This window comes from Pituophis catenifer, unplaced genomic scaffold, assembly GCF_029215685.1.
Source record: "Pituophis catenifer annectens isolate HBS135680 unplaced genomic scaffold, rPitCat1.0.hap2 SCAF_5, whole genome shotgun sequence".
Lineage (NCBI taxonomy): Eukaryota > Metazoa > Chordata > Lepidosauria > Squamata > Colubridae > Pituophis > Pituophis catenifer.
The window spans coordinates 45,851,353-45,872,911 of NW_027256885.1; the positions used below are offsets into that span (position 1 = coordinate 45,851,353).

The 21,559-nt window shown below is 41.8% G+C and overlaps 1 protein-coding gene across 1 annotated transcript; it reads left to right on the forward strand.

Moving 5' to 3' along the window:
• Nucleotides 1-2,101: 2,101 nt before the first annotated feature.
• On the forward strand, nt 2,102-17,669 carry CD2BP2 (CD2 cytoplasmic tail binding protein 2). Its single transcript, XM_070944750.1, has 6 exons — nt 2,102-2,141; nt 5,460-5,547; nt 8,188-8,323; nt 8,679-8,835; nt 15,890-16,004; nt 17,488-17,669. The coding sequence occupies exons 2-6, from the start codon at nt 5,467-5,469 to the stop codon at nt 17,596-17,598; spliced, it is 600 nt and encodes a 199-aa protein (XP_070800851.1). The 5' UTR covers nt 2,102-2,141; nt 5,460-5,466; the 3' UTR covers nt 17,599-17,669.
• The last annotated feature ends 3,890 nt before the right edge of the window (nt 17,670-21,559 follow it).

Sequence of the window (21,559 nt, forward strand, 5' to 3'; positions counted from 1 at the left end):
GGCAACACCAACCCAGCGAGGTGGGCACCCGGCACGACAGGGCAAGGGACTACCAAACCAGCCCCCGAGTAGACCGGGACCTGCCCAGAGGGGAAGCATCGCACCCCACCAGTGAAGGCAACCTACGCCAGCCCTGCCAGGGAGACCTCCACTCCAGGCGAGTAGACCGGGAACCAGCCAAGATGGGCACACCACAGCCCATGGGTGAGGGTGGCACACGACTCCCCGGCGAGAGGGACCCCCGCCCAGCACAGAAGGCAACCCGGCAACAACAACCCAACTCAGATGACCCCAGTCACCAACCGGTGGTAGACCAGGGACTAGGGCGAAGGGAAAGCCGACAACAACCCGGCCAGGGAGACCTGCACCACCCCGGCAGGGGAGACCTCCGCCGACCCACAGAGGTAGCCCCACAACGACAGCCCGACCAGGTCGACCACCGCCGACCCGACGGGGTAGGCCAACGCCAGCCCGACCAGGGGGACCTGCGCCACCCCTGCGAGGTCGGACAGCACGACACGAACCAACACCACCCACCGCTGGCAGACCGGACCCGAGGGCACCAATCCGAACCACCCCCCAGACGACAACGAACAGAACCGCAGCCGAACCACAGCGCCCAGGAGACCGGGGAGGAGCAAGTGACAGCCTGGGACTTACCGAGACTCAGACGCTCTTCCCGGGTCGGAACCGAGCAACCTCAACAAGACGATAGATCCACAGGCCAGGAGGAAGACCACCAGAACCAGCCATCCAAGGTCTGCGGTCCGGCCGGAGGCGCTGAGGGTGACCCCGCACACTCGCCAGCCGAACCGAGCCCGGTTCCGGGGGGGGAACCAGGAGACACAGGAGCCCCGTCCGTCCAGGTCGGGGACGAGGAAGAAGTGAGACTGCGCAGGTCAACTAGGGTGCCGCGGCGTCCTACGTACCTGCGTGATTACGTGACGTTTATTAATGAGAATTGACTGTTCCCGGACTAAGAGGAGAGGAGTGTTATGTCCTTATAAGGACATCCGCCCGGATTGGCTGCCAGCCATCGGGCGGGAAAGTTTGAATCTCTGTCAGGGGCAGTGCGACTGCCGGAGCGAATATAAGGAGAGCTCCGGCAGCGCGCAGCCTGTCTTGTCTTGTCTTGTTACTGTCGCTAATAAAGTTACTAAATGTATCGAGCTGGTCACGTCTTCATTTCCTGCGCCTGATCTAACACTCGGATACCAAATAGGGGAAATATTGGACAACAAAGGAGAAAGAAAGGAGAGAGGAGTAGAGGGTAAGATAGAAGAGGAGAGGAAGAGAGAGGAATGGAAGAAAGATGAAAGGAGAGGAAGAAAGGATAGGGGAAAAGAGGAGAGAAGGCTAGAGAGGGGGAAAGGAGGGGAGGAGTGGGGGAAAGGAAGGGGAAGAGGAAGGAGAGGAGGAAGGAAGAAAGTAGGAGAGGAGAGGAGGTAGGGAAGGGAAAGAAAGAAGGTTTGTTGTAAAATGAGGGAAAAGAAAGGGTAGAAGAGCAACCCCGAATGTGATCAAAATGCCTTATCTTTATGCTTTCTTTAGAAAAAGTATGTATATGTATGATCAATTATGGATAAGAGAATGTACATTTACAATATGTGTATAAGAAATAAAATTAAACAAAATTTCAAAAAAAAGTTTTCTTGGAACAGCAACGATCCTTAACCGCAACGACCACCCCACTTGCATTCATTACACGTCCATCATTGCGCAATTACAGATTCAGAAAAGGGCGGGGAAAAGTCAGCGAGAGATGAAATATAAATATACTATTCCCGTTAACGGGAGAAGCTCCAGAAAGGGCGAAACTATTATTGAGCAGAGAGATCAAAAAAAAAAATCCTCCTCTATCCATCGCAGCATTTTAACAAAAGAGTAAAATTTGGCCCACCGCCACCAGCCTCAGCACACGCAGAGCTTTTTTCTAGTTTTGCCCACACTTTGGCTGAGCTGGGCAATGAAGTCACGGGTTGCCAAAAACAACGTCACTTTCTGTGCACCGAGTTGGGTGGGGAGGAGAAAACGTCTCTACCTATGGCGTCATATCCGGCTCGAATGGCAGCAGGAGTCTGATGTTGATTCCTGTGCAGCGGTGCCGGGAGGCTTCGGGTGCTGTTGTTGCAGCCGCCTAGGTACGACCCAGGTCATTTGTCCGGGAATGGGACGGAGGGGAAGGTGCAAATCCGCCAATTCTAATTTAGGGTCTCGCAGAGGCCCCTTGGAGAGTCAGAGGAATGGGGGCTCCCGAGGTTCCCAAATAAGTGTCGAGGTTGCCTCCTAAGTTGACTTCAGATGTGGTTGTTTTGGTGCAGACTTGATTAGATGCACGAGAAAAATCATGGGGATCCCCCTTTGGCTCCAATACGTTTTATTGGGACGGGGGTAGTGGTGGGATTCAGCCAGTTCGCACCACTTCGGGAGAACCGGTTGTTAACTTTCTGAGCAGTTTGGAAAACTGGTTGTTGGAAGAAATCATTAGGGCAGAGAACCGGTTGTTAAATTACTTGAATCCCACCACTGGACGGGGGGGTGTCGATAGGCGTCCCTTACATCCAATTCTCCAGTATGCCCAGTTGAGAAAATGGGCTTCTGTTGGAATTAATGGAGACTTGTGGAGTTCAGGAAGGGAAGGAGACTTACTTTAAGAGATGGCAACAAAAGCCCCATCTTTTTGGAAATAACGGTTTCTCATCTTTCTGCCTCGGAAATAAAGTGGAGAATGGTTGTCCGCAAACCGGGTTTAGCCTGGCGCAGGTGCCAATCAGAACCAGACACAAGAGGCGGTTCAAGGAACTTTTATTGAAGTACAGGTAGTCCTCAGTTTACAGCCGTTCGTTCAGTAATTGTTCAAAGTTAACGGCACTGAAAAAAGTGACTTATGACCTGTGACGTAGGTCACAGCTACGACCTTTGCAGCATTCCCCATGATCATGTGATCAAAATTCAGATGCTTGGCAACTGGTTCTTATGACTGTTGAAGCATCCCGGGGTCATTTGATCACTTTTTGCGACCTTCTGACAAGCAAAGTCAATGGGGAAGCCATATTCACTTAGCAACTGGGTGACTCACTTATCAACTGCAGTGATTCACTTAACTGTGGCAAGAAATGTCGTAAAATGGAACAAAGCTCACTTAACAAATTCTCAACAGCAATACATTTTGCCCTCAATTGTGGTTGTAAGTTGAGGACTACCTGTACTACAGCAAAAGGGTCTCGGCAGCTAAAGGAGCCAAGACCCTGAACCATATACAAACACAAATTTTATACAGTTATGATTAAAGACATTAACAACCTAAGAATCATTCATTGGTTGCTTGACACATGTTTCTTTTGATTGGATTCTTCTACTTTACCCTCCTCCTTCATACTTTGCATGTTTATGCTAATAAGCTTATCAAAAGGGGGAGTGTTTTATTATTATAATAAGCATGTTGTTGTTAGTTGCGAAGTCGTGTCCGACCCATCGCGACCCCATGGACAACGTTCCCCCAGGCCTTTCTGTCCTCTACCATCCCCCAGAGACCATTTAAACTCACGCCTACTGCTTCAGTGTCTTCATCCAACCACCTCATTCTCTCTTGTCCTCTTCTTCTTTTGCCCTCAATTGTTCCCAGCATTAGGCTCTTCTCCAGTGAGTTCTTCCTTCTCATTAGGTGGCCAAAGTATTTGAGTTTCATCTTCAGGATCTGGCCTTCTAAAGAGCAGTCAGGGTTGATCTCCTCTAGGACTGACCAGTTTGATCGCCTTGCAGTCCAAGGGACTCGCAGGAGTCTTCTCCAGCACCATAGTTCAAAGGCCTCAATTCTTTGGCGCTCAGCCTTTCTTATGGTCCAACTTTCACAGCCATACATTGCAACTGGGAAAACCATAGCCTTGACTATACGCACTTTTGTTGGCAGGGTGATGTCTCTGCTTTTTAGTATGCTGTCTAGATTTGCCATAGCTTTCCTCCCCAGGAGCAAGCATCTTTTAATTTCTTGGCTTCAGTCCCCATCTGCAGTGACCTTGGAGCCCAGGAAAATAAAATCTGTCACTACCTCCATTTCTTGCCCATCTATTTGCCATGAATTGAGAGGGTCAGATGCCATGATCTTAGTTTTCTTAATGTTGAGTTTCAAGCCAACTTTTGCACTCTCCTTCTTCACCCGCATCAAGAAGCTCTTTAGTTCCTTTTCGCTTTCTGCCATAAAAGTGGTATCATCTGCATATGAGGTTGTTGATATTTCTCCCGGCAATCTTAATTCCAACTTGTGATTCATCTAGCTCCGCCTTTCTCATGATGTGCTCTGCATATAAGTTAAATAGGCAGGGCGACAGTATACAGCCTTGCCAAACTCCTTTCTCAATTTTGAACCAATCAGTGGTTCCATGTCCAGTTCTCACTATTGCTTCTTGATCTACATATAGGTTTCTCAAGAGACAAATAAGATGGTCTGGTACTCCCATCTCTTTAAGAACTTGCCACAATTTGTTGTGATCCACACAATCAAAGGCTTTAGCATAATCGATGAAGCAGAAGTAGATGTTTTTCTGGAACTCCCTAGCTTTCTCCATGATCCAGCGTATGTTGGCAATTTGATCTCTAGTTCCTCTGCCTCTTTGAAATCCTGCCTGTACTTCTGGTAGTTCTCGATCCACATACTGCTGGAGTCTAGCTTGTAGGATTTTGAGCATAACTTTGCTAGCATGTGAAATGAGTGCAATGGTGCGGTAGTTTGAACATTTTTTGGCATTGCCTTTCTTTGGAATTGGAATGTAAACTGACGTTTTCCAATCCTGTGGCCACTGTTGAGTTTTCCAAATTTGTTGGCATATTGAGTGTAGCACTTTTTATAATAAGCTAAAGGTTACCAAAGTTTATGTCTATGTGCCTTAGCTAGCATCCTTCTAACTTGTAACTTTCTTGCTGCTAGACAGTAATTGTCCCACCATTCATTACTGGTCTTGTTACATTCATTGCAGCTGCAATTTTCTGCATCTGCAATTCCTTTAACAAACTCTCCCAATTCCAACCGGAGACCTTCAGAATGCAGGATTCTTCCTATTATAACATTTTGGAGTGCCTGAGAGCTATTTGGAATAAAACAGTTATGAGGGAGTATGCAGGATTGTTTTAAATTGTGATATTTTGGGCAGTGTTTTGGTTATGAGAGTTTATCAGATTCTTCAGTTATATTAACCTATCACTTCATTGATGCCAAAGGGTAGACAATATGTATTGCATGCATCTACCATGGTATGGGTAGCAAAGGCAGAGTTGACAGCTGCTTGTTTACAAACTTTCCCCAGAGGCAGTGTATAGTAATGATAAGGTCCTTATCAGTAGAGGAACCAGCATTCTGGTAAAGCTGGATATGACACTTATCAGAATTGCCAAGTTCATGTTTTGGAAGGTTGTGTTGAGTTTCTTAAGGCACTCTACTGTTGATTTTGGGTTGCATTTTACAGGGTCATCATGTCAAAATGGAAAGTCACATTTGAAGACCAAGGCGATGAGGAGGAGGAGGAGGAGGTGATGATCCTACCAAAGAAGAAGGTGAAATGATAGCACCTTTGCCTGATCTTATGCCTGTTGGTTATAGTTCCTATCAATACTGGTCAATCTAGTGGTAGGAACTCCTAGAAATTGCAAGAGACAAACCACCTGATGGAACCGAGGTTGAGGAAGGCTATTCTTTAACTTGAGATCCAGAAAATAAAGCTTACGGGGGAACTGTTCATAACAGTGTTTTTCAATTTGGCAACTTTAAGATATAGATGGACTTTAACTCCTAGAATTCTCATGCTGGCTGGAGTATTCTGAAACGTGTGAAGTCCACACATCCTAAATATCTATGGAGATTCTCAATCATCCAGGTCATAGTTGTGCTTTTTCAAGAGGCAACTGGACTTTCTTGGTTTTTTTTAAAGACGTTTTGCTTCTCATCCAAGAAGCTTCTTCAGCTGAGAGCTCAGCTCAGAGCTGAAGAAGCTTCTTGGATGAGAAGCGAAACATCTTCAAAGAAAAACAAGAAAGTCCAGTTGCCTCTTGAAAAAGCACCTTTGGGACACACATCCTGAAGTTACCACATTTGAAAAACACTGGACTGTGAAGTTGAAGACTATAGCTATAGACTTAAACTCATGTAGTCCTCGACTTACAACCATCTGTTTAATGACCCTGTGAAGTTACAACAGCACTGAAAAAAGTGACTTATTATATTATTTTTCTCACTTATGACCATTGCAGCATCCCCATGGGCACATGATCAAAATTTGGATGCCTGGCAACTGGTTCATATTTATGATACCTACTTCTTGGTAAGCCAGAAAAAAGTGGGATAGATAGCATCATCATCAGATAAATTTGTAACTGTCTGACAAACCGTACTCAACGAGTAGTCCTTAATGGTATTACATCTACATGGAGGGAAGTAAGCAGTGGGATACCACAAGGTTCCTTCTTAGGCCCAGTACTCTTCAATATCTTCATAAACAACTTAGATGAGGGAATAGAAGGGGAACTTACCAAATTTCTGGATAATACTAAGCTGGCAGGAATAGCCAACACCCTAGGTCAGGGGTGTCAAATTGGATTTCTTCGAGGGCTGGATTAGCATTGTAGTTCTCTTGGGGCTGGGGGGGGTGCAGGGAGATGTGATGGACACCCACTGCAGCACCCTGCCAGCTAAAATGGGCTGCGTGCACACACACACACACACACACACACGTCTTGTTTTTGCCCTCCATGGCCTCCTGCAGCACTCTGCTGGCCAAAAACGGGCTGTGCGGCCCGTTTTTGGCCGACAGAGTGCAGCTGGAGGCCGGGGAGGCCTCCCGAGGCCCCCACGCAGCCTGTTTTTGGCCAGCAGAGTGCTGCTAGAGGCCGGGGAGGCCGAAAATGGGTTGCGGTGTGTGTGTGCACGCAGCCCGTTTTGGCCAGCTGAGGCACCGTGGGCCAGTCCTTTGATATTTCCAGGCTGGTCCTTGGATGGATCTTGACAGACTTGAACACTGGGCCCTATCTAACAAAATGAAATTCAATGTAGAGAAAAGTAAAGTCTTACACTTAGGCAAGAAAAACCAAAAGTACACATATAAACTGGGTGAAACCAGGCTTAATAGCAGTAACTGTGAGAGGGATCTTAGAGTCTTAGTGGACAACCAATTAAATATGAGCCAGTAGTGTGCGGCGGCAGCCAAAAAAGCCAATGCAATCCTAAATTGCATTAACAGATACAATCAAGATCAAGCGAGGTACTATAGCATTCTATAAAGCCTTAGTAAGACCACACCTATAATACTGCATCCAGTTTTGGTCACCACACTATAAAGAAGATGTTGAGACTCTAGAAAGAGTGCAGAGAAGAGCAACCAAGATGATTAGGGGACCGGAGGCTAAAACATACGATGAAAGGTTGCAGGAACTGGGTATGGCTAGTCTAGTGAAGGGAAGGACCAGGGGAGACATGATAGCAGTCTTCCAATATTTGAGGGGCTGCCACAGAGAGGAGGAGGTCAAGCTATTTTCCAAAGCACCTGAAGGCCAGACAAGGAATAATGGATGGAAACTGAACAAGGAGAGATTCAACCTGGAAATAAGAAATTTTCTGACAGAACAATCAACCCATGGAGCAGCTTGCCTTCAGAAGTTGTGGGAGCTTCATCCCTGGAAGCTTTCAAGAAGAGACTGGACTGCCATTTGTCAGAAATGGTGTAGGGTCTCCTGCTTCGGCGGGGGTTTGGACTAGATGACCTACAAGGTCCCTGTTAATCTGAAATGATAGTTGCAATGTCCAGGGGTCATGTGATCACCTTTTGCCACCTTCTGAGAAGCAATGTCAATGGGGATGCCACATTCACTTAACAGCTGTGCTACTAAGTAAAAACAGTGATTCACTTAACAACTGTGTCAAGAAAGGTCATAAAAGGGGACAAAACTCACTTAACTCTCATTTAGCAACAGAAATGTTGGGCTCAATTGTGATCGTAAGTTGAGGACTGCCAATAAGTGCCTCAAGTTACCCGGGAAAAAAATAGAGAAAGTTACAGAGAGTAACTTGCTAATTTGAAGAGTTAGCTAATTTACTAACTTGACAATCGGGGGTGGGGGCGGGTGGGGGTGGGGGAGAGGACAGGTAAACACCGTAGGTTCTTCAAATGCTGAATTTCTAAATTCACTTCATCTCTTGAATAGCTGGTGGAACCTGCTATTAGACGGCCGGGCAGCCGCTTTAAGGGCAAGCATTCATTGGACAGCGATGAGGAAGATGAGGAGGAAGATGAAGGGCAGGGTAATAAATATGACATCCTTGCATCAGATGATGTGGAAGGTAAGTAGGGAGCTGTATTTATTATAGATTTCAGTAATCAGAACTTCTACATTGTTTCTTCTCTCAGTTAAAAAAAAGTCAGTAATCTTCAAGATTGTGAATTTTTTTAGTGATGACAGTTAACACACTTTGAATTCTGTGGTGACCCACACATAATCTTCAAATCTCGATAAATAAAATGTTCTAAGACTTAATAATTTAAGTAGAATGATAATTTTGGAGCAGAAGGTTTCATATTTTTACTTTCTACTCCAATAATTTACTGTTTGTTAACACTGTTAAAAATTAAGGTTAAATAACATTTTTATTGGTGTCAGGTCAATCAGAAATTAATCTCTTTATGTTATCTTTTTAGGGCAGGAATCTGCCACTATTGACTATGAAGATGGTATCTGGATCACCCCTTTCAATTTGCAAGAGGAGATGGAAGAAGGTCATTTTGATTCAGAAGGCAACTATTTCTTGAAGAAAGAGGCAGTGATTCAGGACAATTGGTTGGATAACATAGATTGAGTAAGTCTTTTTAAGTAGACTTGAAGGGAAGACAACCAGTGCAAAACATATTTTCACTCATAAGATTTATGGAATTTTAGTTTAGAAAGAAGGCAAATAAGAGATGGATACTGTAGGAAGTTAGCACCCACCCCTCTCCTGGAAGAGTGAAATATTTTAGGAAATATGAAAAAGGCAGAATATTATATTTCCCTGGATGAGAAATATGAGAAGCATATTTTACAGACAAAGCAGCTCCCACCTTCCTGCCCCCCACCCTTTGTCAATGGGCCATTAAGGCCTGGGCCAGTCTATTCTACATAACAAAGATCTGCCTCCTTCAGGCAGAGCCATAGTAGGAATTGCCAAAGATCCATCAAAGATAGGATTAGCTCTCTACACAATATCAGCAGAAACTCACCACATGTGACCTGGGAAGCACATGTGACCATCAGCCAGCAAGACCCCCACCCCCTGGGAGTCTGACAACCAATCAGGATACTCTTTCGGGGCCCCAAGAAATGCAGAGCCAGAGAGAGCATAAAAACCCGAGGATTTACTGTATCTGCCCCTTTTCTTTTCTTTTCTTTTTTTTTATTGCAAAAGTTTTACAATTACATTTTCACCCCTTTTCCCCCCCCCACCCCCCCAAACTTCCCAACCTCCCTAACCCTCCCTAACCCTCCCCTCCCCCCAGACTTCCCTATAATATACTCATATTCATAAAGAACCCTAATATAACACTTATATATAAACTTGAACCCCTCCCTCCCCTGTATAATTTTTCTCTTTATCTCATTACATTAAAAAAATTCTAGTACATTATTTTCAAATAAAAGCTATTTGATACTTTCTAGTTTGATATTTGTTCTGAACATATTCTATCCACCTTTTCCATTCCCACTCATAAGTCTCTTGTGAACAGTCTTTTAAATATGCTGAAATCTTCGCCATCTCTGCAAAACTGGCCATCTTCAAAGTCCATTCCTCAATAGTGGGCAAAGCTTCATTCTTCCAATATTTACCTATCAATAATCTTGCTGCTGTTATCATATACAATATCAATTTTGTTTCACCCAATGTAAAACCCTTAACTATACCCAATAAAAACAGTTGTGGAGAAAATTGAATTTTTTTCTTCAAAACATTCTGCATGACCCACCAAATTTTTATCCAAAAAGCCTTAACTTTCCTACAGGTCCACCAAACATGATAATACGTAGCATCCAAACATTCACATCTCCAACATTTTGGCTGAACATTAGGGTACATACATGACAACTTTTTGGGGTCTAAATGCCATCTATAAAACATTTTGTAGAAATTTTCCCTCAGGTTCTGCGACTGTGTAAATTTAACATTCTGAACCCAAATTTTTTCCCATGTTTCCAGCATCACTGGTTCTTCAAAATTCTGTGCCCACTTAATCATACAGTCTTTAACTAATTCAGTTTCTGAATCTCTTTCTAGCAAAACATTGTAAAGCCTTTTGATATGCATTGGACCTTTCTCTCTTATATGTCTAACCAATTCTTCCTCATGCAACATAATACCAGTTTTTTGGTCCTCTTTCCATCTCAATTGTAATTGATTATATTGTAACCAAGTTAAATTAATCCCTTCATCCAACAGTGTCTGCAATGTCTTCAGCTGCCATCTGCCCGCATCTGTAAAAAGAACCTCTTTATATAAAAACCCCCCGAGTGACATTATATTTGTATTCCACAAAGTATGACCAAGATCCAGCCATAGCGGTATTTTATAATCCCATTTGAGTCGGTGCTTCTTCCAAACTCTCATCAAAGAATCTCTAAGTATATGACTTTTAAATACTTTATCTACTTTGTCGTCGTAAAATAAGTAAGCATGCCATCCAAATTCAAGATCAAAACTTTCTGCATTCAATATTCCAGTCTTTTTCCTTCCAAACCAATCACTTGTTAAAGTTAAAGCTGCTGCATCATAATATAGCTGTAAGTTTGGAAGTTTAAGACCTCCTCTTTCTGGAACATCTTGCATAATTTTCAATTTCACTCTCGGCTTCTTCTCGTTCCAGACAAACTTATTCACTCCAGATTGCCAAACTTTCAATTGTTTATCACTTTTAAGCACCGGAATCATTTGAAACAAAAAAAGAAATCTTGGCAAAATGTTCATCTTAACTGCTGCTATTCTTCCAAGTAAAGACAGCTGGAGTTTTTTCCAAGTCTCCATGTCTTTCTGCACCTCTCGCCACAACACCTCATAGTTATTTTGAAACAATTTCATGTTTGATTCTGCAACCTGAACTCCTAGATATTTTACCTTAGGTACAGTCTCAAAACCTGCCCTCCTTTCAAGCTCATGTTTATGATCTTGTGTCATGTTTTTAACTATCATTTTAGTCTTTTTTGGATTCAGTCTAAAACCTGAAACTCTACCATAGTCTTGTATAATGTCCTTCATCAAGATTATTGATTCCATTGGTTGTGATAGGGTAACAACCAGATCATCTGCAAATGCCTTTATTCTGTAATCCTCTTGCCTAATCTTTATACCTTTCAAGATATTAGAGTCCCTTATTGTATTTAACAAGACTTCTAGTGTTAAAATAAATAAAAGTGGGGACAACGGACATCCCTGTCTTGTTCCTTTTTCAATTTTAAACTCTGTTGTCAAGCTTCCATTAATAATGATCTGTGCCTTTTGCTCTTGATAAATTGCTGAAATCGCCTGTATAAATTGATCCCCAAAGTCCATCTTTTTTAAAGTCTTTAGTAGAAAATTCCAATCCACTCTATCAAAGGCCTTCTCTGCATCCAAAAAGACCAGCACTGCAGGAATCTGTTTATTCTTCTCAAGATATTCCAATAAATCTATTACTTGCCTTACATTGTCCTTCATGTGTCTACCCTCGATGAATCCCGCTTGATCCTCATGAATCACCTTTTGGATTACTGGCATCAACCTGTTGGCTAATACTTTCGCATAGATTTTATAATCTGTATTCAAAAGAGATATTGGTCTATAATTCTCTGGTTTTTTAGGACCGACTTGTTCTTTTGGTATCAAAGATATGTAAGCTGTTGTCCATGATGGGGGTATTTTACCCCCTTGTTGAATATTGCAAAATAAATCTCTAAGTTGTTCCACCATTTCAGCTTGCAAAGTTTTGTAATACACTGCAGTCAAACCATCCGTACCAGGAGCTTTGGCTGTTTTTAACTGTTTAATTGCTACTATTATCTCCTCCTCTGTTATAGGATAATTCATTCTTTCCTTTTGTTGATCAGTAATTTTTGTAACTCTTTTATCGTTTAAGTATTTTTCTATAAGTCCATTCTGCACCTCCTCTTTGGCATATAGTTTAGTATAATAGTCCACAAAAGCTTCTTTAATTAATTTTTGTTGAAAAATTTCTTTCCCTCCAATATCAATACTATCTATAGTCCGTATACTTTGTTTTTTCCTCAATGTGTAAGCCAACCATCTGCCCGGTTTATTAGCGTTACAAAATGTATTATGCTTCGCATATTGTAGGTTTGTTGCAACTTGTTCCGCCATAAGCATTTGAAATTGGTCTTTCAAAAGTTTTATAGCACTGCTTATTCTTTCATCTGTTGGATTTTTAATAAGTAACTGTTCTTTATTCTTTATTTCTATTTCCAATTCAGATCTTTTCTTTTGTCGAAACAGTCTATGTTTAGAATTCATGTAGATAAGTACCCCTCTCATATAAGCTTTACTTGCGTCCCAGACAATTTCAATTGGGGTACCTTTATTCAAATTTATTTCAAAAAATTCTTTCAAATGCTTTTTAAATTCTGTTGTATTTTTTTCATATCTGAACAAGTTCTCATTTAATCTCCAAGAACGTCTCTCAACCTTATCCATCTCAATTTCTATCCATACTGGGCTATGGTCAGTCAAAGTTCTTGGAAAAATCTTTGTTCTTTTTGTCTTGACAAGTAAATCATCTGACAACAAGATAAAGTCAATCCTAGAGAAGGATCTGTGTCTATCAGAAAAGAAAGTGTAGTCCAATTCTTTTGGATTATGTATTCTCCAAACATCTTTTAGTTCCATATCTTCTTTCATATCAAAAAAAGTCTGTGGTAGTCTGATTCTAGACTTTGCCAAACTCTTTTTATCTAATTTAGAATCAATTACTCCATTCCAGTCTCCCATAATTAAAATAGATCTGTAATCCCATTGCAGTATTTTAGTATGTAACATCTTATAAAAATAGTCCTGTTGTTGATTGGGAGCATAAATTCCTATCAGAAGAATTTGGCCATTTGCTGTAAGCAATTCAATTGCTACAAACCTACCATCTTCATCTACTTCTATGACTTTAGCTGTTAACTTTTTATTTACATAAATAACCACACCGTTCTTTTTTTGCGAAGTTGAAGATATAAAATGTGTTCCTAGTTTGGAGTTTATCAGATATTTTTGATCTTGAGTTGTGATATGCATTTCTTGTAAACAAATTATATCATTATTAAATTGTTTCAAATATGTAAATAATTTCTTCCTTTTCTGTGCTGAATTCAACCCATTAACATTCCAAGATAAACACTTAAAGGTCATCAGCCTCTTTCTGGAGCACAGAGCAAAATGCTTGAAGGTCATCCGAAAGCTTCGATCTCGCTCCTCCCATAGCTCCAATCTCTTGTGCAGTACTCTTAACTACCTCCTTGTCTTGTCTTTCCTGTTGTTGTTGTTGCTTTTGTTTAAGTAACTTAGATTGAGCTCTAGTTATACGTTGATCCTTAACTTCAATCATCCGAACCGAGTCCAAAATTGGAGAAGATTCCAGCAAGGGCTCATGCAGAAAACCTCCTTCTGCACCTTGCACTTCTTCTAATTCCTGCTTGGACTGTTCTTGCAATTCTCGTTGAGGTTGCTTCTCTTCACTCTCTTTAATCTCCAAAACTGTAGATGTACGTGGAGATGGTGTTCTTTCCTTAAGAATAGTAGTATAAAAATGTTGTGCCTTCTCCACGGTATTCAAACGGCATCTTTCTCCCTTGTATCTGAAAATTATCCCAGCTGGTGCGTCCCACCGGAAGGGTATCTGTAAATTTTGCAATTCCTTGACAAGAAAGCCAAATTCTTTTCTAGCTTTCAGCATTTTAGGAGGCAATTCTTTATAAATTCCAATTCGTGAGCCCCCCACTTGTACAGAAGTGTAAAAGGATTTTTGCAGGATATCATTTCTTATTTCTCTATCTGTAAAATATATGACCACATCTCTAGGTAATTGTCTTTGTCTGGCCACCCAAGAGTTCACTCTGTAAATTTTGTCTATTTTATGAAAAACCACATCAGGATTAACTTGTAGTATCTTAGCCAAGGCCTCAGAACAAACTTGTCTCAAATCCTGTCTTTCCTCCTCTCGAATTCCCCGAAGCCGTATAGCGAACTCCATTGCCCTGAATTGTATCATGACAATCTCGTCTTCAACTCTCTGCATTTTATTGTCAGCATCAGCAATTTTATAATCATTGTCTTTCATCTTAACATTAACTTCTGATTTAAGTTCTTCAACTTTAAAATCAACTTTCCCAATAAATTCTGCCAGGCCAGATGCCACTTCTGATATTTTTTTGGTCACCTTGTTTTGATTCTGTTTCACCATATCTTTAACTTCATTAATTTCCTGCATAAATTCCTGGTGTGATTTTTGAAGTTTATCATCTATCCCCTGATGTGATTTTTGAAGTTTATCATCTATCTCCTGTTGAGATTTTTGAAATTTATCATCCAAAGTTTTAGAAATAAATTCTTTTAAATCTCCCACATCAAATTCTTTTTTCTGAGTCTGTAACTGTTGAGCAGGGGGAAGTTGCGTTTCATGTTTATGTGTGGGGGATCCCCCCCCCTGTTGCCTTCCCTTCCTGCTTCTTTGAAGCCATCCTGCCGCGTGATCTAGTTTTTCTAAAGAGGGAAGTACCTTTTCCTTTCCCTCCTGCACAAAGACTTCTAAAAAAGTCCCCCAGATTTAATCAAATAAAGATTCCGGTTTCCTTGTCTTCGGCGACGGCGGTGCCTTTTGAAGCTCCGCCAGCCCCGCCGCCTGTAGAGCCGCTTTGAGACGAAGAAGCGGCTCGAAAACTTCTGAATCCACAGGATTGAAGAAGGAGAGATCGCAGGGCACAGGTCGAGCCCCTGTAACCCCCCAGGGAAGTTTCTGGGGAGAGAACAGGCGTGGCTCCCTTCCAACCTGCTGAAACTCCGGGCGACGTGGGACGATTCTGCCTTAGCAGAACAAGCCGGCTGCAGGAAACTTAAAGTGAAAGAACCAGCTTTAATCAACAGCGAAACTACCTGAATCCTGAATCTTGGAAACGCAAGTATTAGCACTTTGTTGACTTTGCAATCTGAGAAAACGCGAATGAGTGAAAGTGCTTTGAAAAAACATGGCGCTTAGCCTCAGAGTTAACGAGCCAGCGAGTGTGGATTGGTGAAGTTATTTTGCTTTGTTACAAAGTTTCCAAGTTGCTACAAAGTTGCTTTGCTTGTTACAAGAGAAACAATTGGAAAATTTCTCCCTTTCAATATTTGACTTTGCTTTACTTCAATCTTTATTTGATTATATCTGCCCCTTTTCTGTTCAGGAACTCAAGCCATGTGATCCTGTCCACCATTAAACCATCTTTCCAAGCAGTCTCCATGTTTCCAGTGTCTGTTTTCCCCACTTGGAGCAGAACCTAGAAGGATGTTTCTTCCAACAGAAGGATCACTTGTTGGGGTGTTTTTCACTATGTCAGGGTTCAAGGGGAAGATTCCTCTCAAACCTGCAAAGCTGTGTGTCAAGAGCTTCTTTGGGGAAGCATTGAACTATACAACCCCTCATCTAACATGCTCAACAATCCTTAACTCAATATTTCTCAACCTTGGGGACTTTAAGAAGTGTGGACTTCAATTCCCAGAAGATTCTGGGAGTTGAACTCCACACATCTTAAAAGTTCACGATGTTGAGAAACACTGCCTTAACTGTATGATGTTCTATTGGGGGGGTAGGTGTCTTTTATTAGGAAATTTAGGAAAAATTCTTCTGACATGTGCTTATTCTCCAACAACAGGAAGTCAGGCACGTGGGGAGAGTGAGGACAACACACACTCTGAGGTAATGTGGGAATATAAATGGGAAAACACAAACACATCTGAACTTTACGGACCCTTCAGCAGCTCTCAGATGCAGGTAAGAGACCAAAAGAGGATAGATGAACTTCTTGTTCACTTCCTCATTTGTGTCTATTTTTCTCTCTATCTATTCACTATCCTAGTAATGTCCTTTTTTCCTCATTGCTCATTCCTTTTCCCTTCTCCAATATTTCATTTATCTTCCTTTTTTCCCGAGTGACTTTTAGAAAATGGACCTTTCTACAATTCTATTCATTTTGATTGCCATCTATTTAGTGTTGCTGGTGGTTTGATTTTGCAATTGTATATAAATCTTGGCTTACGTTGAATACAGGAAGTCCTTGCCTTACAACAGTTCACTTAGTGACTGTTTGAAGTTACAATGGCACTTTAAAAAGTGACTTATGACCATCCCCATGGTCATGTGATCAAAATTCAGCCGCTTGGCAACTGACTCACTTTTATGAGGATTGCAGTGTCCTGGGATCATGTGATCCCCTTTTGTGACCTTCTGACAAACAAAGTCAATGGAGAAACCAGTTTCACTTAACAACCGTGTTACTAATTCAACAACTGCAGTGATTCATTTAACAAATGTAGCAAGAAAAGTCGGAAAATGGGGCAAAACTCACTTAACAAATTTCTCACTTAGCAACAGGAATGTTGGGCTCAATTGTGGCCGTACGTTGAGGACTATCTGTACTGATGGAAGAAGGTTTCTGTTGGTGCACCTTATTTTGGCCTTCCTTCCTGGCAATTGTGAGAAGGAAAGCCTGTTCCTAGGGAGATTGCATCAGAGGGATTTTTAATCTCTTGTCACATTATGTTGTTTATGGTTATAATTTATTTCCTTGGTCAGAATTTTTTTCCTGGACAGTACATTTGCTGTGGGGATGGTGCTTGAGAATTAGTTTTGATTGATACAGCATCACTGCCCCCAAATCCATATTAACATACCCAATGTGCATCTTTTAGAATCTGTTCTTTTCCTGACATCCCGTGAATGATGATTCTTTTATTAGACTTTAGAAGTAACCTAAACCAAGGGCAGCATATTGGGCAGTCTTGAATATAGAATCAGAAATGATGTGCAGCATTCAGTTTCCTTGCAACACCAGATTTGATGATAAATGATCTTCTAGTCCTTTATTAGCAAAACATGTGCAATTAATACGGTTTGATTAGTTCTAATATGGTCCTATCTGATCCCATATTGGCTGAGTGCGTTTCGGGATGACCCTTTTGATAACGCCAATTAAGTGTGCCTCTTCGACATTGGTTGCCTCTTTTGTGAGATTCTGTGCCAGATGGCTCTGTTTTCTTTCATGAATGAAGGTGAATATGTGTCCCAGGATAATATTGCAGGATCCAATCTGGATCAGCCACTGGGACCAGAGGTTTAGTCTCCCAAGCTTTCGGACTCGTGCTGGAGCCCATCCTCAGGGAACTTCTCTCTAGCAGAGTCTGTTTTCTTTCCTTTTCTTCTTTTCCCTGCCATCCTTCTCTCTTCTCTTTCAAATTCTTTTTTTCTGTCTCTTCAGGACTGGGTATCCCAAGGCTATTTCCCTGATGGGGTTTACTGCCGGAAGGCGGATAATTCCGAGGGCCAGTTCTACAATTCCAAGCGGATTGATTTTGATCTCTACACATGATCGGAACCCACCTCCTGTCCTGCTGAGCACAAGGGACAGAGGTCAACCCAGCGACAGACTGAAAGAACTTGCCAGACTTTGGGGTGGGGTGGGGTGTGGGCAAGGGGGACAATATGTGTGTGTGTGGGTGTGGGTGCATTTGCTGAGGGGAAGAGGGGTTTGATTCACCATTTAAATCTGAGGATGTTTGGGATTTTGTGAAAAATAAAATAACCTTAAATTGGTTTGGATAGTCAGCTCTTTATATTTTCCTGCTGGCTATTACATCCCATTGCTGTATGTTTTGTGTGGGGTAATGGTTGCCAGACACAAATAATCTTGTACAGGTAGTCCTCGACTTATGACCACAATTGAGCCCAAAATTTCTGTTGCTAAGCAAGACAATTGTTAAGTGAGTTTTATGACCTTTCTTGCCACAGTTGTTAAGAGAATCACTGCAGTAGTAACATGGTTGGTAAGGGAATCTGGCTTCCCCATTGACAAAAGGTGATCACATGGCCCTGGGACACTGCAGCCATCATAAATACATGCCAGTTTCCAAGGGTCTAAATTTTGATTATGTGACTACAGGGGTGCTGCAATGGTCATAAGTATGAAAAACGGTCATAAGTCACTCTTTTCAGTCCCATTGTAACTTTGGACAGTCACTAAACAAATGGTTGTAAGTTGAGGATTACTTGTACATGTGCTGAACTGCTTGAGCATGACTCATTAACCAGAGCTAGTGACTTATTTGAGATCACATATATCAACTGCAGCAATCATTGTGATTGGTTGCTGGAAAATAAGATTTTCCATCACTAAATGAATTGTTGTAAGTCAAGGACTACCTGTATACAAGATAGTTTCTTTCAGCCCAGAGTTTTTAAGTTTATCAGGTGATATTTTAAGCTTCTGCTACTCACCAGCCCAAAGCTCATCAAACAAGGAAAATGTTTTTTTGATAGACAAATACAGAGATTTAAAAACACAAAAAAGTATAGATGACTAACTTAATATTTTCCACTCAGGCTTGCTTAGTGTGCAGCCAAATAATTAGTTATCTTGCCACATAGATTACACATGAGCAGTTGTGTCCTTAGATTTATAGAAAGGAAATTATCTTTTCAAAAGATCCCTTAAAAATAAAATTTCAGATTTGGGAACATTGATCTATTCTAAATAGTTCTCTGGGTGGACTCAGCAAATTTATGGCAACTGAGATAGAATCTGCTGTTGTAGCAAGATACTTACGGTCAAGTAAATAGATGCCTCAATATTATTCCCTTAAAACAGAGGTGGGTGATTATGGCCCTTTATGATCTATGGACTTCAACTCCCAGAATTCCTGAGCCAGTAGGAATTCTGGGAGTTGAAGTCCACAGATTTTAAAGGGGCCATAGTCACCCGCCCCTACCTCAAGGGTTTCTTTGCAAGTTCAATAGAGCCCTCAATATGAGTTCTTCTATAATATCAAAAGATCTGCTGAGGAGACAGAATGTCTCAAATTAAAGAACAGGTTAATATTTTTTATGACTAAACATTAGATGGATTCTCTGATGGAATAGTTTGATAACCATCTTGAAATCCATATCCTTAAATTCAACTTGAGCCAACTCATTGGCACAAGGAAACTATGGTAAATTATTTGAGCAACCGATCCTTTACTGTGTCCAATGAAGCAAGCTAGAGAAAGGTGAGCTTTATTTTTTATTTTTTTTAGAAAAAGAATGGATCAGGAAGGGGATAGGAACCTCAATTTTAGAGATGGTTCTGGTGGTTCTTATCCTTCCCCCCGCCATCTTGTAGAGATGAACCCTATCTCATGGTATCTTCATAGAATTTCTGTGAAAATTGTGATTGTTTATCTATATATATAAAAGCGAAAACCACTCACGCCGTAATCACGAAATCTCCAGAACCGTAAAGCCTACAAACTTGAAATTTGCCACGTATGTTTCTCTTGGCTTCTAGGTGCTCACTAAGAAAGGATTTTTCGAAATGACCATCAGAGCATTAGTATTTCCTATATTATGATTAACACGCTCTGATGCTAAGGAGTTCTACTCCCCCTCCCCACCTGAAAATAAATCTGTTCCAAATGCAAAACACAAACAGAGGAGAGGAGTTTTACTTTGTTTTACTTTCACAGCAGCAACCAGGGAATAGGATAGGGGAGGCTTCTGTGGGGCAAGGCTGAGGGAGAGAGGGGGATAGGATAGGAGAGGCTTCTGTGGGGCAAGGCTGAGGGAGAGAAGGGGATAGGATAGGATAGGATTCTGTGGGGCAAGGCTGAGGGAGAGAAGGGAGAGGAGAGGCCGATCATAACTACTCATTAATTTTCAAGCTGTAAGTGTTGATTTATCAAGCCCGATCACATAGTTTCGTAGCGAAGCACGGGTATCCAGCTAGTTTCTTTATAGCTTTATTCTTGGAAGATGGGCTTTTTGTTTCCTGTGAATTTTATTGTCCCTGCCAGGAAGCAGATGTCATATATTCCAAAAATGTGTGCGATTCCTTCAGCTGATTATTCTGCAGCAGAGTAAATTTGGTTCTTTTTGTGGACAGAATTGAAATCGAGCTGATTCAGTGACTCAGACTGAAGTTCTAGATCACAGGTGTCAAACTCGCGGCGTCACGTTGCCATCACGTGATGTTTTGCAACGTTTTTCCCCTTCGCAGAGCTGGTGTGGGTGTGGCTTGCATGTTACGCATCCGATCCATGGGCCGCCAGTTTGACACCCCTGTTCTAGCTAGTCTTGTTTTTTTTTAACCACAACTTTGAGCAACGCCATCTCTAAAAAGCTTGCCTGCCAATATCCATCTTTAGGATACAGGTAGTCTTTGACTTACAACCATTCGTTTAGTGACCATTTGAAGTTACAATAACACTGAAAAAAGTGACTTACGGCCATTTTTCAAACAACCATTGCTGCATCACATGATCAAAATTCAGACACTTGGCAACTGGTATGTATTTATGACAGTTGCAGTGTCTCGGGGTCATGTGATCACTTTTTGTGATCTTCTGACAAACAAAGTCAATGGAGAAGCCAGATTCGCTTAACAACTGCATTACTAACTTAACAACTCCAATGATTCACTTAACAACTGTGGCAAGAAGGATGGTAAAATGAGGCAAAACTCAATAACTGTCTTGATTAGCAATGGAAATTTTGGCTCAGTTGTAGTCGCAGTCCAGTTGGCAATTCTGACTAAGAGGCATTGATGGAATTCTGTCAGCGTTTCTTGCAAAAAACAAATCCAGAAGCACACACAGATAAACTGATGCAGCAGGATTCATTAACTTCTTTATAGTCACAGTAATACATGAAGTACATTTACAATACCAACAGCAGATTCACAGTTTCATTTCAGCTCAGATCAGCAGACAAGTTCACACACACTGGTTTCAGTTTCTCTTTACAGACTCTGAAGCTGCAGACTAAGACACGCCCTGGCTCCAGTCTGTCTCAGCTCCCAATTGGCTGATTTAGTTGCTATGCCTATTCATTGGCTGACCTTGTTACCATGTCTTTCCAGTCATGAATATTCTGACAAATTCCCTGTCAATTTTTCTTCATCGAGCAAAATTTTTCTAGGATGGAATTAAAGAAGAGAAACTGCCTTGCCTGTTAGAGTTTTGCCCACTGAGTTCGCCTACAGCAGTGATGGCAAACCTTTTGGGCTCAGCATGTCAAAGATTTAGAAAATGCCTATCTTGACTCTGCTGCTGTATCACACACACACAAACACAAAGCATGGACAAAAGAGACCTCTCAAGACCTCCTCTCTGGACTCTGAAAGTCGCATGAGAAGGTCCTGATCTCATGGGGCCTCTGGAAACTCCAAAAGCTGCACAGGGATGCTCACACAATTTTTGGAGACCTCAGAGGCCACACAATAGCAGGGCCCTCTTGAGTGACTTCCAGAGGGTCCGGAAGCCTGCCATGTCACCAAAAATGGCCTGCCGTATCACCTG

Bases quoted from the DNA above. Each gene is read 5' to 3' on its own strand.
- CD2BP2 (XM_070944750.1), top strand. From the start codon at position 5,467: ATGTCAAAATGGAAAGTCACATTTGAAGACCAAGGCGATGAGGAGGAG. The intron at 5,548-8,187 runs GTGAAATGATAG...TCTCTTGAATAG, and splicing joins TGATCCTACCAAAGAAGAAG to CTGGTGGAACCTGCTATTAG. The intron at 16,005-17,487 runs GTAAGAGACCAA...CTGTCTCTTCAG, and splicing joins TCAGCAGCTCTCAGATGCAG to GACTGGGTATCCCAAGGCTA.